The sequence below is a fragment of the Camellia sinensis genome, unplaced genomic scaffold, assembly GCF_055761805.1.
Source record: "Camellia sinensis isolate YWXY unplaced genomic scaffold, ASM5576180v1 Unanchor14, whole genome shotgun sequence".
NCBI classification, from domain to species: domain Eukaryota; kingdom Viridiplantae; phylum Streptophyta; class Magnoliopsida; order Ericales; family Theaceae; genus Camellia; species Camellia sinensis.
The window spans coordinates 6423073-6436256 of NW_028129020.1; the positions used below are offsets into that span (position 1 = coordinate 6423073).

General features: G+C 31.7%; 1 protein-coding gene across 1 annotated transcript; it reads right to left on the reverse strand.

The window, feature by feature from the left end:
- Positions 1-3025: 3025 nt before the first annotated feature.
- LOC114268309 (pre-mRNA-splicing factor ATP-dependent RNA helicase DEAH10) lies at positions 3026-12660 on the reverse strand. Its single transcript, XM_082911951.1, has 10 exons — positions 12637-12660; positions 11178-11372; positions 10008-10168; positions 9172-9357; positions 7141-7372; positions 5546-5608; positions 4737-4936; positions 4407-4541; positions 3801-4019; positions 3026-3509 (listed from the first exon to the last, which is right to left on the reverse strand). The coding sequence occupies exons 1-9, from the start codon at positions 12658-12660 to the stop codon at positions 3824-3826; spliced, it is 1392 nt and encodes a 463-aa protein (XP_082768077.1). The 3' UTR covers positions 3026-3509; positions 3801-3823.
- Positions 12661-13184: the final 524 nt, after the last annotated feature.

A 13184-nucleotide genomic window follows, 5' to 3' on the forward strand; every position in this document is an offset into this window, starting at 1 on the left:
TTTCATCTCTCTCTCTTTCCTTACGAAATCTACCACCCCATAGTCCACCACCATGTCCCCCCCCTCCCCCCCTTCCTACACCACCCTCACCTCTGTGTGCCCAAAAGAAATGACGGCTTTTATAAGAAGAAAGTGACAATTAAAAGACCAAAAATACTACATCCTCCTAATTAAAGTCTCTAATTCCATTCATAATGGCATGATTAAGAAGAATTAATTATTTTTCTTAAAAGACATAAGTGCAATAGAAAAAGAAAATCTCGAAAGGGATGGTGAGAAAGTAGCAGGCGGAGAGACAAAAGAGATTGTGGAATATGTGTAATGAAAATAGTATTTTCAATTTTGGAACTGGAGTGCTTCTAGTACTTTTAGATAAGGATAAAAATATGACAAAAAATAAATAAAAGTATGAGGAGATATGTTTGTTGTCTAAATAGAAACTCCCAAAATTTTTTGAAACTTCTATGTCCTTTGTAATATTTTTTTTATTCTCCAAATCTTTGCAATTTTTTTCTTACCATTTATATGCAATTTCCATTTTAAAAATAACAAAATATAAATATATTGCAATTATTCGGCACATTATGAAAGAAAAAAAAAATTGCTACATAAAATTACAATTTTAATTAAAATTGCACTTGTGTTAAAAGTGGCCGTAAGGCAACTTGGAATTTTTTTTAAAATCAAACTCGAGCAATTTTGAATCATATTTCAGTTTAAAACTTATTTCTCAAATTAATATTGTTTTGTGCAGTCCTATTTTTACATGTTTTACACATAAAAAAACTGCATGAACAAGATGGGCTACTAGAACTTCTACATATAAGCTTTCTTAAACATGAGTAAGTAATACTATAAACGTAGAATACATCGAAGAGTGTCACAAAGGTTTTGAATTGTTTGTTGCTCTTGCTCTACTTGCAGTTCATGAAGTGCCATCTCTTCATAACACCTCACCTGCAACAACCACAAATTAAACCAATTTTAAATACTAGTTTTTATTTTAAAAACTCGAGTGCTTATAAAATGGGAAGAATCCAACAATGACGACCATCCCCGGTAAAAAGCTCATGCACTGCTTCCACAGCTATGATTCCACCACTATCTCGCTGCCATCCTCTAAGCACATTATTGTCGGATAGCAGCGCTATGGGTGATATATCTGTAGCCCTCAAGAATGTTATGTATATTGACTGCAGCTACAATGAAACAAACCGAGTAATCAGGCATCGAATTCGGACTCACAAACATAAGAATACTAGTAAATTACTTTAACTTTTCCTGAGATTTGAAAAAAATATAATAAGTCTCACAATTTTGATATAATTACAAATTAAAGGGACTAGAATTAATGCAGATGGCATGAAGATAGAAGGATAAATAAGATAAAATACACATTTTGGTACACGACAAACAAATTGCTGAAAAATGAGTCTAAATATCGTGTAAATTAAAAATTTACGAGAGTCTAATATAATTATGCAACACTTGTGAACCTTACTATATTCTCTCCAAACCTCTCCCGAGGTCAATGTAATTTATCCTAAGAATTATGAAAAGCCTTCAGAGAGGGGAAAAAGAGCTTATTAAAGAAGCTAAAAAATCCATGCATAACCATCCTGCACTAAAGCTTCATTTATGAGGATGGGGTTGAGCTTGAGAGTCAACATTTGTAATTATTGAGCCAAAGATTTCGACACAATCCAAAATGGATTGACATAAAAACAATGGCAGATTCAGCAGTGAAAAAATGGAGTGATAGAAATAAAGATAAATTACTTTGACCTCCCTTGACAATTGGTATAAATACAAATAACCCCACTAGTTTGACAAAAAATACACTGCCAATCCCTAACATATTACAAACTTACCTTTTCTTTTTTCTTTTTCCTTTTCTACTTTGTTCTTCAGCTCAGGCAACCATCCTCTATTCCCTCCACCACCACATAGTCCACCGCCACCTCCCTTTCTCAGCAATTCTGGCCGACCACCACCTCCCCAATTTTTTTCAACAATACTCTATGGTCATGTTTGATTCACAAGACTAATAGTGAAGTATTAATAATCCTATTAAAATTAGTGTGGTATTCATTATCCAATTGGATTAATAGGATAAATTATCCATTGGATTAATAATCCCACCCCTACCCCATTACTAATAATCTTACAAATTTGTTGAATTAATTATCCATTGGATTAATAATCCTAAACCAAAATGTTAAAACAAACACAAGATAATTGGGCCCACAAATTAATAATCTCAATCCCATACTCTAATTCATCCAATCAAACATGCCCTATCATCTCTCTACTACAAGTCTACAAACCCCCCACCCCGCTGCCAACCCCCCTTTCAAAAAAAAATTAGATATTTACATAATAAAAAATATATATAATAACTTATTTAACCAGAAGTCAAATTTTTGTTTCTTTATTTTGTTTTTACGGATTATAAAAAACTGCACCAAGCAAATTTATCTGTTATTTTAATTTTTTTAAATAATAATTAAAAAATTATAATAATAAAAACTATCATCTTTTTTATAGCAAACAAGACTATTATATATAGTCACTAATGTTATACAATTTTTTCTTACTTACATGAGTTTTAAAAGTATTACTGTATGACAGATTTATAAATTTTTTGATTAAAAAAAAAAAAAAACACTTGTAAAACTTAATAGTTTATATAATAATTTCCTTGTATAGCCTATCAGTTTTGAACTATATATATGTAATCTATTTAATTATATAAAGCTAGCAATTCACTTGGTGTAAATAACAAATTGAAACAATGTCACTCTTTTTTCTCCAAAAAAAAATGTACGAATAACTCCTCATTTTTTGTTGATCAAAATGAGTTTTGTTAATTTAATTGAAGACTGGGTTCTTGAAATAATTCCAACCGTCTGTCTTCCTCAGTATTTTTGCTCCAATATCTACAAGAAATAGAGTACATAAAGAAAGACTTTGATCATCTCCATTTCATGTATGTAATGAAAAAATTTCATTACAAATCTAATGGTTATAAAATAAGAATGTAAATTTATAATTAATTTAAATTAAAAAAGATAATTACACTCACCATTAGATGGTGTAATAAAACATCTCCATTACAAATATGACATGGAAAATATCACAATCCCATAAGGACACCGAAAAATTGAGCAAACTACCCATTACAATACCAAAACTAACCCTAACCCTAAGCTAGTATTACGCGTTGCGTATCAAATATGTGACCAACTACCTGCAAGACCGGGTTTGCTATAAGCAAAACAAACTAAACTGTTCGAACTTGACTTATATTTGGCTCATTAAAAACTTCTTTGAGATCGGCTCGTAAGGCAAATAAAACCAAGCTTGAACACATTTTAAAACTCAGTTAAGCTTTCATAGGCTCTCTTTGCAACAATAGCCCAATGGATGTATCAAGATTGCAGTCCATCGGAGTCCAGTACCGGAATGCAATTCAACAAGTCCCCTCCAAACAAACAGCAACCTATCATCTGCAAAAGAAATACCTATCCTCAATCCCTCATTTTCTTGCTGCTAGACATAAACAGTACATCAAACTTTTTGATAGGAAAATTTCAAGTAGAATAGAAGATGAGTAAACTTTAGTCGATAAAATAAATATATATATTCCTATACAGGTAACTTGAAGTCAGCTTCTGTTTGAACGTTCCATTTGAGGCACAGGTTCCATTCAGATATAACAAGTTGGGAGTCTGAAAATTGAACGGTTATCCAAGCTAGAACCTAGGCAAAAAGAAATGATAATAAGAAGTCTGTCTTACCCTTAAAATTAAGGCCATGAATTCTACTCCTGCTCCTGCTCTTGCAAGGTATAGTACTGAGGAGCGAGCTCAGCTAACCACAAGTAATCAATTCTAGTAACATTGCGCACGTAATTATGAGTAGTTCGGACAAACTCATCAAAAATTATGCAGTCTGGCTTTGTCCGGAAAAATACAGAAGAAGGATGGATCTGCACCACCTGACCACTTGACAAAACCCTGCCATTTGTGAAGTAACTGTGAGAGGTCATACAAAAGGAGATATGGAAGAGGGTTTCCAGATTAATAACAAAGATGAGATACAATATAAGAAATTTGCTAGTGAAGATGAATAAAAAGAATAAATCTATGAACACAGAAACTTGTCACAAAACCACACAACCCCTCACATAGGTTTGTGTGGGACCCACAAAAAGGTGAGAACCGTATCATGTGAGGATTCTGTCCATGATTGGTTTAGTGTTCCTAAAAGAACTGGAAAAAAATGATTAAATATTTACGAATTACATGAAAGAGTAAAGGCTATCCTTGTTAGAAGGTAGTATAGTGTGGAACTAAGAAAACCAGCCAGATAAAAACTAAAACTCATTACAGTGTTTTCAGTACCTGTATGTACCATCAGGCTGCTTCAAAGCTGCATTGAGGAAAAAAGCAGCAGCAAGGCAACGGCGAAATTGAAGCATGTCATCTCCACAAGATGCAATACCTAGACCCATTTGTTCAATATTTCCCTGAATTTGCCTGCAAGAAAGCACAATGAATTAACTCTTGAGAATTCTTGAAGCACTATCATAGAGATCAGAGAATATCATGAGTCAAATAAAAGGTGAAAAACATTTCAAAAAGGAAAGTAAACAATAAATTATAAAAACTTTATTTAGTGATCAGTTTTCAAAGCATTTTTGTTTTAAACACAAGGGGGAGAATGTAGCTTGCCTGTGAATGTCACGAGCATGCCTTAGGGCACGGCTATTGATGAAATTTTCCTTGCACCATTTTCTGAGATTTTTTTCAGTTTTTTCTCTACTGTTCCCCAGATTGCTCTTTTCCGAGAACTCATCAAAAGCTCGATATACAGCAATCAAAGTCGGATGATCTCCCTCTAGACTTGAGAAGCACTTCGCTGCAGTTCGTGCCTGGCCAAGGGGAAAATCAATTGGGACAGTTCTGGTTTCCAAATTGAATGCTCTCTCTCTCTCTCTCTCTCACACACACACACACACACATGGAGTGCCACACACAAAGGCATTAACAAAAGGAAGGCATCACATCAACTAAATCAACTAGGTGGAAAGAGCTGAGAAAACCCAAATCAATTAATAAACAAGCAGAAACGGCAACAAGAATTGACTATAACAACTTCAACAAAACTGTGCTGCAATAACAATTGTGTCAAAATCCAGGTTATCCATGCCTATTAATGGTCTAAATCATTGGTCCTACTCCAGGTTTTCCTTATAATTAACCACAAACATGACAACCCATTACGGCCCTTCAAAATTATCCACCATAATTTGATTTACTTTTATTTCCACATTAAATCATCTTGCTGACTGAGAATCAAAAGGCCCTTTGCCTTTATTTATAGTAGTTCATCAATTCCAATTGCAAACCCAAGTCAACAATGCCTAAATTCAACTATTTGGGGTTGCAGTTGGCTACATGAATCCTATTGTAATTTCCACTCTATCTAGGCCACAACTTACAGTTCAATACATAAATTACATGCTACATCTTTCTACTACCTTTTTCACGTAAGATTGGTGTAGTACAGCGTTGAAAGGAGCTGTTCTGGTGCTGTAAAAGCGCTGAAATTTAAGAAAGAAAAAAAAGAGAAAAAGAAGAGAGTTCTAAGCATCACTTCTAGAACCCCTTCACACATAGGGTTTGATTGCATCTCACAATTTGTAATAAAGCTTCAAAGTTTTGAAATTCTCTAAAATACCAATTCCATTAAATAAGAAGTATTACATGACTAGAACTAACAGACTTCCTAAACCAACTAGAATTCCAAAATAAGAAACTATTAAAATTTTGACTTTTGAAACCAATTTAAGACCAAATAAGAAGCATAAATAAAAACCTATTAAATAACTTACCCACAAAACGACCCATGGGTGACCCCTACACGCCACGTCATCAAATATGAAAATTACCAAAATATCCCTAACTAAAAAATCCTAAAATATATAAAAATAATCATAAAATAAGACTCTAATAATACTAAAAACATAATTATATAAGATTGCTATCAATTTCTTTTTGAAATCATGCCAATGTCCAACTATCTTCAGTGTGTTTGGTTTCAATTTTTTGAGTTCAATTTTTTGAAAATTGAGTTTTTTATTTTTCATGTTTTTTGTTTTTAGTGAATCTTTTTTAAATTTTAAGCAATTTTTATACTTCTTTAGATGCACCTTACTTAGATGTATCTAAATGGTAAAATATTTGTAAAAAAATATTTAAAAAAATTAATGAATACAAAAAAATGTACTAAATTTTTGTATTTTTTTAGTATTTTTTGGTATTTAGAGGATTTTTTAAAGATTTTTTTTCACAAATATTATACTTTTTAAATATATTTATGTTAGGTGTGTCTAAAAATTTTTAAAAAAATGCTTAAAATATCAAAAAAAATAATTGAAAACATTAAAATAAGGAAAATAAAAAAGTAGAATTTTCTGAAAACTGTTTTCTGAAAACCAAAACCAAACAAGTTTTACTTTTTTGAATTTAACCTTCCTTGACCTTCTTATACTCTGCATCAATTGGTCTACCCATTCTAGCATTTCCTTCAAAGTAGAGCACACCATTCATTTCACTCAGTTTCATCTGGTTATGGTTCTTCGTTGCACATCACCGAACCAACTTAGTAAGTTTTCTCTCCTAATCTCCTATCTGTTGGCTTCCACTGTCTCATGAATGTGCTGGAAGTTGGAACATAGTTCTAGTTTTTTGGGTTTTTCCATGTTGATATTAACAATCACAATTTCAGCCTAGTGTCATTTCATGAGCATGTTCTGTCCCTATCTATGACTCATCTTATAGTGGTTTAATAGATTTTTTCACCTTCATGGGTATACATGAACGATACAGTAATCCAGAACCACCCTCCACTTACCCCATATACTGCTTCAATTATTTAAGCAACTACCAAACTCAGCGGAAATAAAGTATCCAAACTTCGAACATTATGATTCAAATATTTATCAACTAAGTGATGGTTAATTTATTGCAGATGATCTTGGCAAATAAAATTACTTACAATCACTTTATCGTGTAAACTTAACAGCTGCAAAAACACAAGCAACATACATTAGAAAAAGATCATGCAGCATACCTCCTCTAACTTCTCACGAGGGTTATAAAATACAGATTCCACTGACAGCATTGCAACAGTTATTAACATTTCTTCCAAGCAATTGAACTGACTAGCCAGGATAAGTGCCTTGGAATAAATAGGCTCTAAGGGTAGCCGGGCCATTTGATGCCCAACTGGATCTGACAATTTATATTCCTCTGTTAGAGCACCTAGCAAGACCAGTAACTCCAATGATTTGACAACAGCTTCACTGTTCAAATGACAATTAATGGGATAAATTTTCTTTAACCATATAATACTATTCTGTGACATAAAAATGAAATTCAGCAAATGGAATGAACATTCAGCAAATGTCAAAAGCCAGCAGTTTTCTGGTAAATATTGTAGGCTCCTTGAGAAAGCAGACAAGATGGATGATATACAGATAATTACAGAAATTACGATTAACAATTAACAGACAACAAAGAAAATCAAGAAGACTGGATTAAAGTAAATAAGAGAACAATTACCAATATGAATAGAACGTTATGCCTATATATATTGTTGCATTCTAGACCAAAAACAACCAGTTTGATTATCTCACTTCAATTATCCAAGGAGAGGGTAAGTAGATGTTTCCTATAGAATCATAATGAGGTTAATTAATGTAAGGGTGCTTGTCAGGAATATTTTGTCAAGTTGATCAAATTAACAACAAAATTATTTGAGAGGCAATTTTTCTCGATGTCGATTGATATAGGGATGCTTGTCAGGAATGTTTTTGTCATATGAATCCAATTAACAAGTAAATTATTAAAAAAACTGTATAACACATATTATACTGCTCAGCCACGAGGATATAGACGTATACCTGAGTGGCAAATTAGGAAACAAATCAAATTAGAAATAAAAGCATTGAAGAAACTACAGTTAGCACCGAATGAGGACAATAATATAACTAATGGAGACAAGTTACAGTACATTATCAAACTGTACAAACTGCAAGAACAGAGGTTCCCGAGGCCCAAGCCTTTGGCATGTTATTTATGTGGCTTCAAATTGGGAGCTTGTATTTTACTTTTAAAATCAAATTTAATCTTATTTTATGTTTGAAGTCAAACATTTCTATTTCAGTTTTTCAGATGTGTTATTATGTTTTTGGAGTCAAGGATCTTTTAATAATCTTCTAAACTTTCTTTCAACATGGACTGCAATATTGGTATGCCTGTAAGATTTTAGGTTATTTGTGGTATTTGGTCTTCATTAATAGACATTGGCAGGTTTTTATGAGTTTTGCTACCAAGTCTTTAAGTTACTAAATATGAAAACACAAGTTTTAGAGAAGTTGAAGGTTGTGCAATGCAAGCTTACCCCCACACTGATGCCAAAGGGATTCAAGTGGGGAATGAGAATTTTCTCTTATTCTATCTATTTTGCTCTCCTTGTACCTAGATCTGGTTATAGAAATTGCTCCACTAAATTGTAGGCATAAATATGCATCATAATTAACCCAATAAAACCTTCCTGCAAATGCAATGAAAACTTAATTTGCACTTATTCACCCAAAAAAAAAACTTAATTTGCACTACCGAGGAGCAATATAATTAGACAAATCAAAGCAAATCCGACCAAAAAACATGCTTTAATCCAAGCTTTTACAATAAGATGGATGGATACAAATTATGCTTTGCAAACCTCATAAGCTAAAAACATTAATTGACTTTTTTTAACATCATTGCTTAATTAACAACATTTTAGTTGTATTCCTAACATTTTATACTTTTTACTTCCAATCAAGTTGTTTGGATAGTACAACAAGAAAAATGAGAAGGAATGAAGGACTTTTGTTGAAATAGTTATATATAAAAAAAAAAAAAAAAAGAGGCCAGACAGACAGTTAAATACGACACAAAGTACATAAGCAAATAAGATGAGGTGATCAACCCAAAAAAGCCATCATTGGGCCTAGTAAAGTTGACATAATCAGAACTTTATCAAAAAATGCATGCACAAACAGCCAATCACGAAACGCTAAGTGTTAAACCATTCTCATTGTATTATTTCTTTCACCTTGATGGTTTTTCCATGAAGTCAAACCCAATAATATCATCAACACCAAGAGCCTTGAGTTGCAAAATGACATTTGAAAGGTTGCACCGGCTAATCTCTGGATCTGTGGAATCACTGAGTTTCTCAAATTCACTCTCAGGATAGAGGCGGAAGCATTTTCCAGGTCCTTCACGGCCTGCACGTCCACTGAAATAAATATAGTAGGCACAGGATTAAAATCCATTCATCTATTCTTCAGTTAGGCTCCGTTTATTTTGACGTAAAATGTTTTTGTTAAAACTATTTTACTCATTTTCCGTTGTTTGGTAGAACAAAAAGTAAAACATTTTTTAAGGAAAATATTTTTGCATCATTTTTTCAAAAATGACTTACCTTTAAAAATTCCGTAAGTCCATCTTTACAAAATTGACTCTCACTCACTATCTTTTCAACACATTTAGCATTTTTAAATAAGTATCTTAGCTCACTAAAAATTCATAAACAACACTTCTATTAAATCAAAATTTCTCTTTTAGGTAATAAAATGTGCTTGTTTCAAGTGTCAACCAAACGCCAAAAAACAAAAATAAAAACATTTTTGTGTAAAATCAATTTACAAGAAAAATAATTTTTTGCGTAAAATACTTTACTTCAAAACAAACAGAGCCTTAGTGAAAATTGTGTGGAAGTAAACAAAAGGACTATTGAATGAATTCACAAAAATTCACTCATTATTTTTAAATGTTTTAAAGATATGATATACTGAATAAGAAACATACTTAAAATAATAAATGAAAATAATAAAAAAAAAAGCATAAAATGGATTTTTTCCGTAAGCTATAGTCCAGTATGCCTACCTTCTTTGAAGAGCCTGTGCTTTTGAGGTTGGAACAATGTTCAATGATTCCATCCCTGTATGAACACAGTAGGTGCGTGCTTTCACGAATCCAGGATCTATCACATACTTGATTCCAGGTATTGTTACAGAAGTTTCAGCAATATTAGTTGCCAGTATTACCTGAACAGAACATGTAACTGGTGCTTAGACACACAGACACCTTTAGTTGTTAAGAGCAGTGCATCAGCAACAAAATAGATGACACAAAATGCAAGTATAGCTCGCACTTACAATGTACAACATTGAAAATCATGCCCAATCCAAATATTAATACCAAAAGAACAACAAAAAACAATAGTGATCAAAGAAATAAAGAGTGCCCATTAATTGGATTATCACAATATATTTCATCTTAAACATCAATATACATGATCCAGTATTTTAGAGGATTAGAAGCATCTTAAAATATATGAAAACATCACTAGGGACAACCTCTACCAATAAGGCAGAGTCTGATTCAGTATATACACCAGAGACACCCTTTCAAAAAGGCAGAGAACTCTATCAGACTGTCCTACCAACACCTGTGACAGTCGTGCAATATACAAGAGTAACCGTTTTTAGCTCTGAGCAAGTGCCATCCTGATGCACTTGGATGTACTTTTTAACACCCTTGTATGCTTCAAGGAGCATTTGAGTAACCAGAAGAGTAAGGTACGTTGCAGGCACTCACCAAAACCTTACGCTGGAAAGATCATTGTCAATGCACTTGGCATGCAATCACTGATCAAGGATATGGACTTCTTTCAATCTTCACATAACTTAATTTTGTCCAATTATTGATAGCAAGTTAGCAACCCATTGATATTTCATTAATCATGCTCATAGGGGCTTCAGACAAGCATAGTTGCCTATAAAAGTTTCAATTGCATGACTGCCAATAATATTGTGGCATTTCTTATGACAAGTTGCCCTCTACAGCGTGAGATTATCCCATTATTTACAGAATCAGCTTCAACCATGGAGATCACACTACAATGACACTCAGACAGACTTGAATAAAGATCCATTAATTGTTTTCCCTCTAAAAATTACAATAAAAGTTATTGAATTAGGCATTTATAATGACAATAATATATATCCGCTCATCCCCTACCCAAAAGAAATCTACCATGCACCAACAATCTACCTTGCGAAATCCAGTTGGAGCTGGCATAAAGACCTGCATCTGCTTTTCTGAAGGGAGAGATGAGAATATCGACAAAACTTTGACCTTCTGATTGTCTTCTGGCAATTGTCGAAGTTTTTCTTGGACAAGCCTCTCAACAGATTCAATCTCTTCTTGGCCAGTCAAGAATACAAGTATATCACCAGGACCCTCCTCCTAATTTTTAGCCAAGGTCCCAAAGCAGCCCAAAAATACATTATGTCATTCAGGTTTATAAATATATACATAACTTCCTTATAATTTGGAGTAAAGTGTAAAATCTAACTCTATTATTGATTTTAGCAAAAACTCCACGCTTAGTTTTGTCTTGGAATTGTAATTCAATCAAAAAAATTTAAAATTTATAACCAAACAAATAATTCAACAACATATTAAACTCAATTCAAAAAATTATTTTCAAAACTTTATTTTTAAAAAAAAAAATCAAAAAAATATTTTTTTGTTTTGTTTTTTTTAAATTATTTTTATAATTATGATTTGAACATGGAGTCGTATTTTGAGTTTTGAGTTGAGTTTTAAAAAAAAAAAATTTGTTTAGTTATGTGTTTTGAAAAGAGTTTTAAGTTGTATTTTGAAATTTTTTGAATTTATTTTTTTTTAAATATTTAAAATTTTTCTTAATTTTATTTTTTTAGGGTAAATATTTTATATTTTAAATATTTATTTATTTATTTTAATGTACACTGTATTTCATTCATTTGTGTATTGTATTTTTTAATATTTTTAATATATTTTTAAATATTAAAAAAATATTTTAAATATTTTTTATTTTAAATATTTTATTTTATTTTATAAATATATTTTTAAATATTTTAATTTTTTAGTTATGTATATGGTTATGATTTGAGTGTGGAGTTTTGAAAGTAGTGTGTGAGTTTTGAGTTATGTATTTGATTATGACTTTTGAAAATAGTTTTTAAATTGAGTTTTGAGTTATGAGAGTTTGGTTATAATTTGAGTACAGAATTGTGTTTTGAGTTTAAAATATTAAAAAAAAATAAAATATTTACAAAATAAATGAAATATTTAAAATAAAAAATTAAATTTTATTAAATATTTTTAAAAATTAAATTCAAAAAATTTCAAAATACAATTCAAAACTCAAAATAAAATTCAAAACTCTTTTCAAAATTCAAAACTTTTTTCAAAATTCAAAATTCAAAATTCAAATACTCTTTTCAAAACTCATAACCAAACAAATTTTTTTCTTTTCAAAACTAAATTTATAATTTTACACTTAAATCACAACTTTACACTCAAATTATAATTCTAAAACTAAACCAAACGAAGCGTTTATTACCATCTCTCTTTTTTAATTTTCTTTTTCATGCCATTACAACATGCCAAACATTTTCTAACACTCCATTTTCTTGGCTTTCCTTTGTATTTTATTTCCTTCATTTCCTTATTTTCTACTCACACAAGCACCACTAGACTCCACCATGACCAAAGAGTTTTTTTTTTGTTCCCCTTGTCATTTTCTCCCATTCATCTTCCTATGGCAACATGCAGAAACAGACAATCCACCATTAGCTTTTGAAAAATCTAGAAATCCTCTAAATGTTGATTTGTGATTATATATCAATTTTAAGTAGTAAATAACAATCTCAATCAAACAATCATGACAAATCGACACAACGATTTTACGTGGAAAAACCACAATTGGACACCTCCAATTGTGATAAAAAAATCACGGGCAACAGCCACAAAACAATCCACTAAGAAGATATAAAGGAATTACACAGGTATACTCTCAATTACCCAGCGAATCCACGCCCGAATTGAACCAACCCCTACGTGTCTCTTCCAACCCCGTCTTCACCTCAAAATTGTCTTAACGATGAGCCACTCCAGAATCCACCAAAGCTTCAGGCTCGTATTTTTCAAAATCCACCGAAGAACAACTCTCTCTTTTGTATAGAATTAAACAAACAATCATTTGATGTAAACTTCTAAAACCATGAGTTG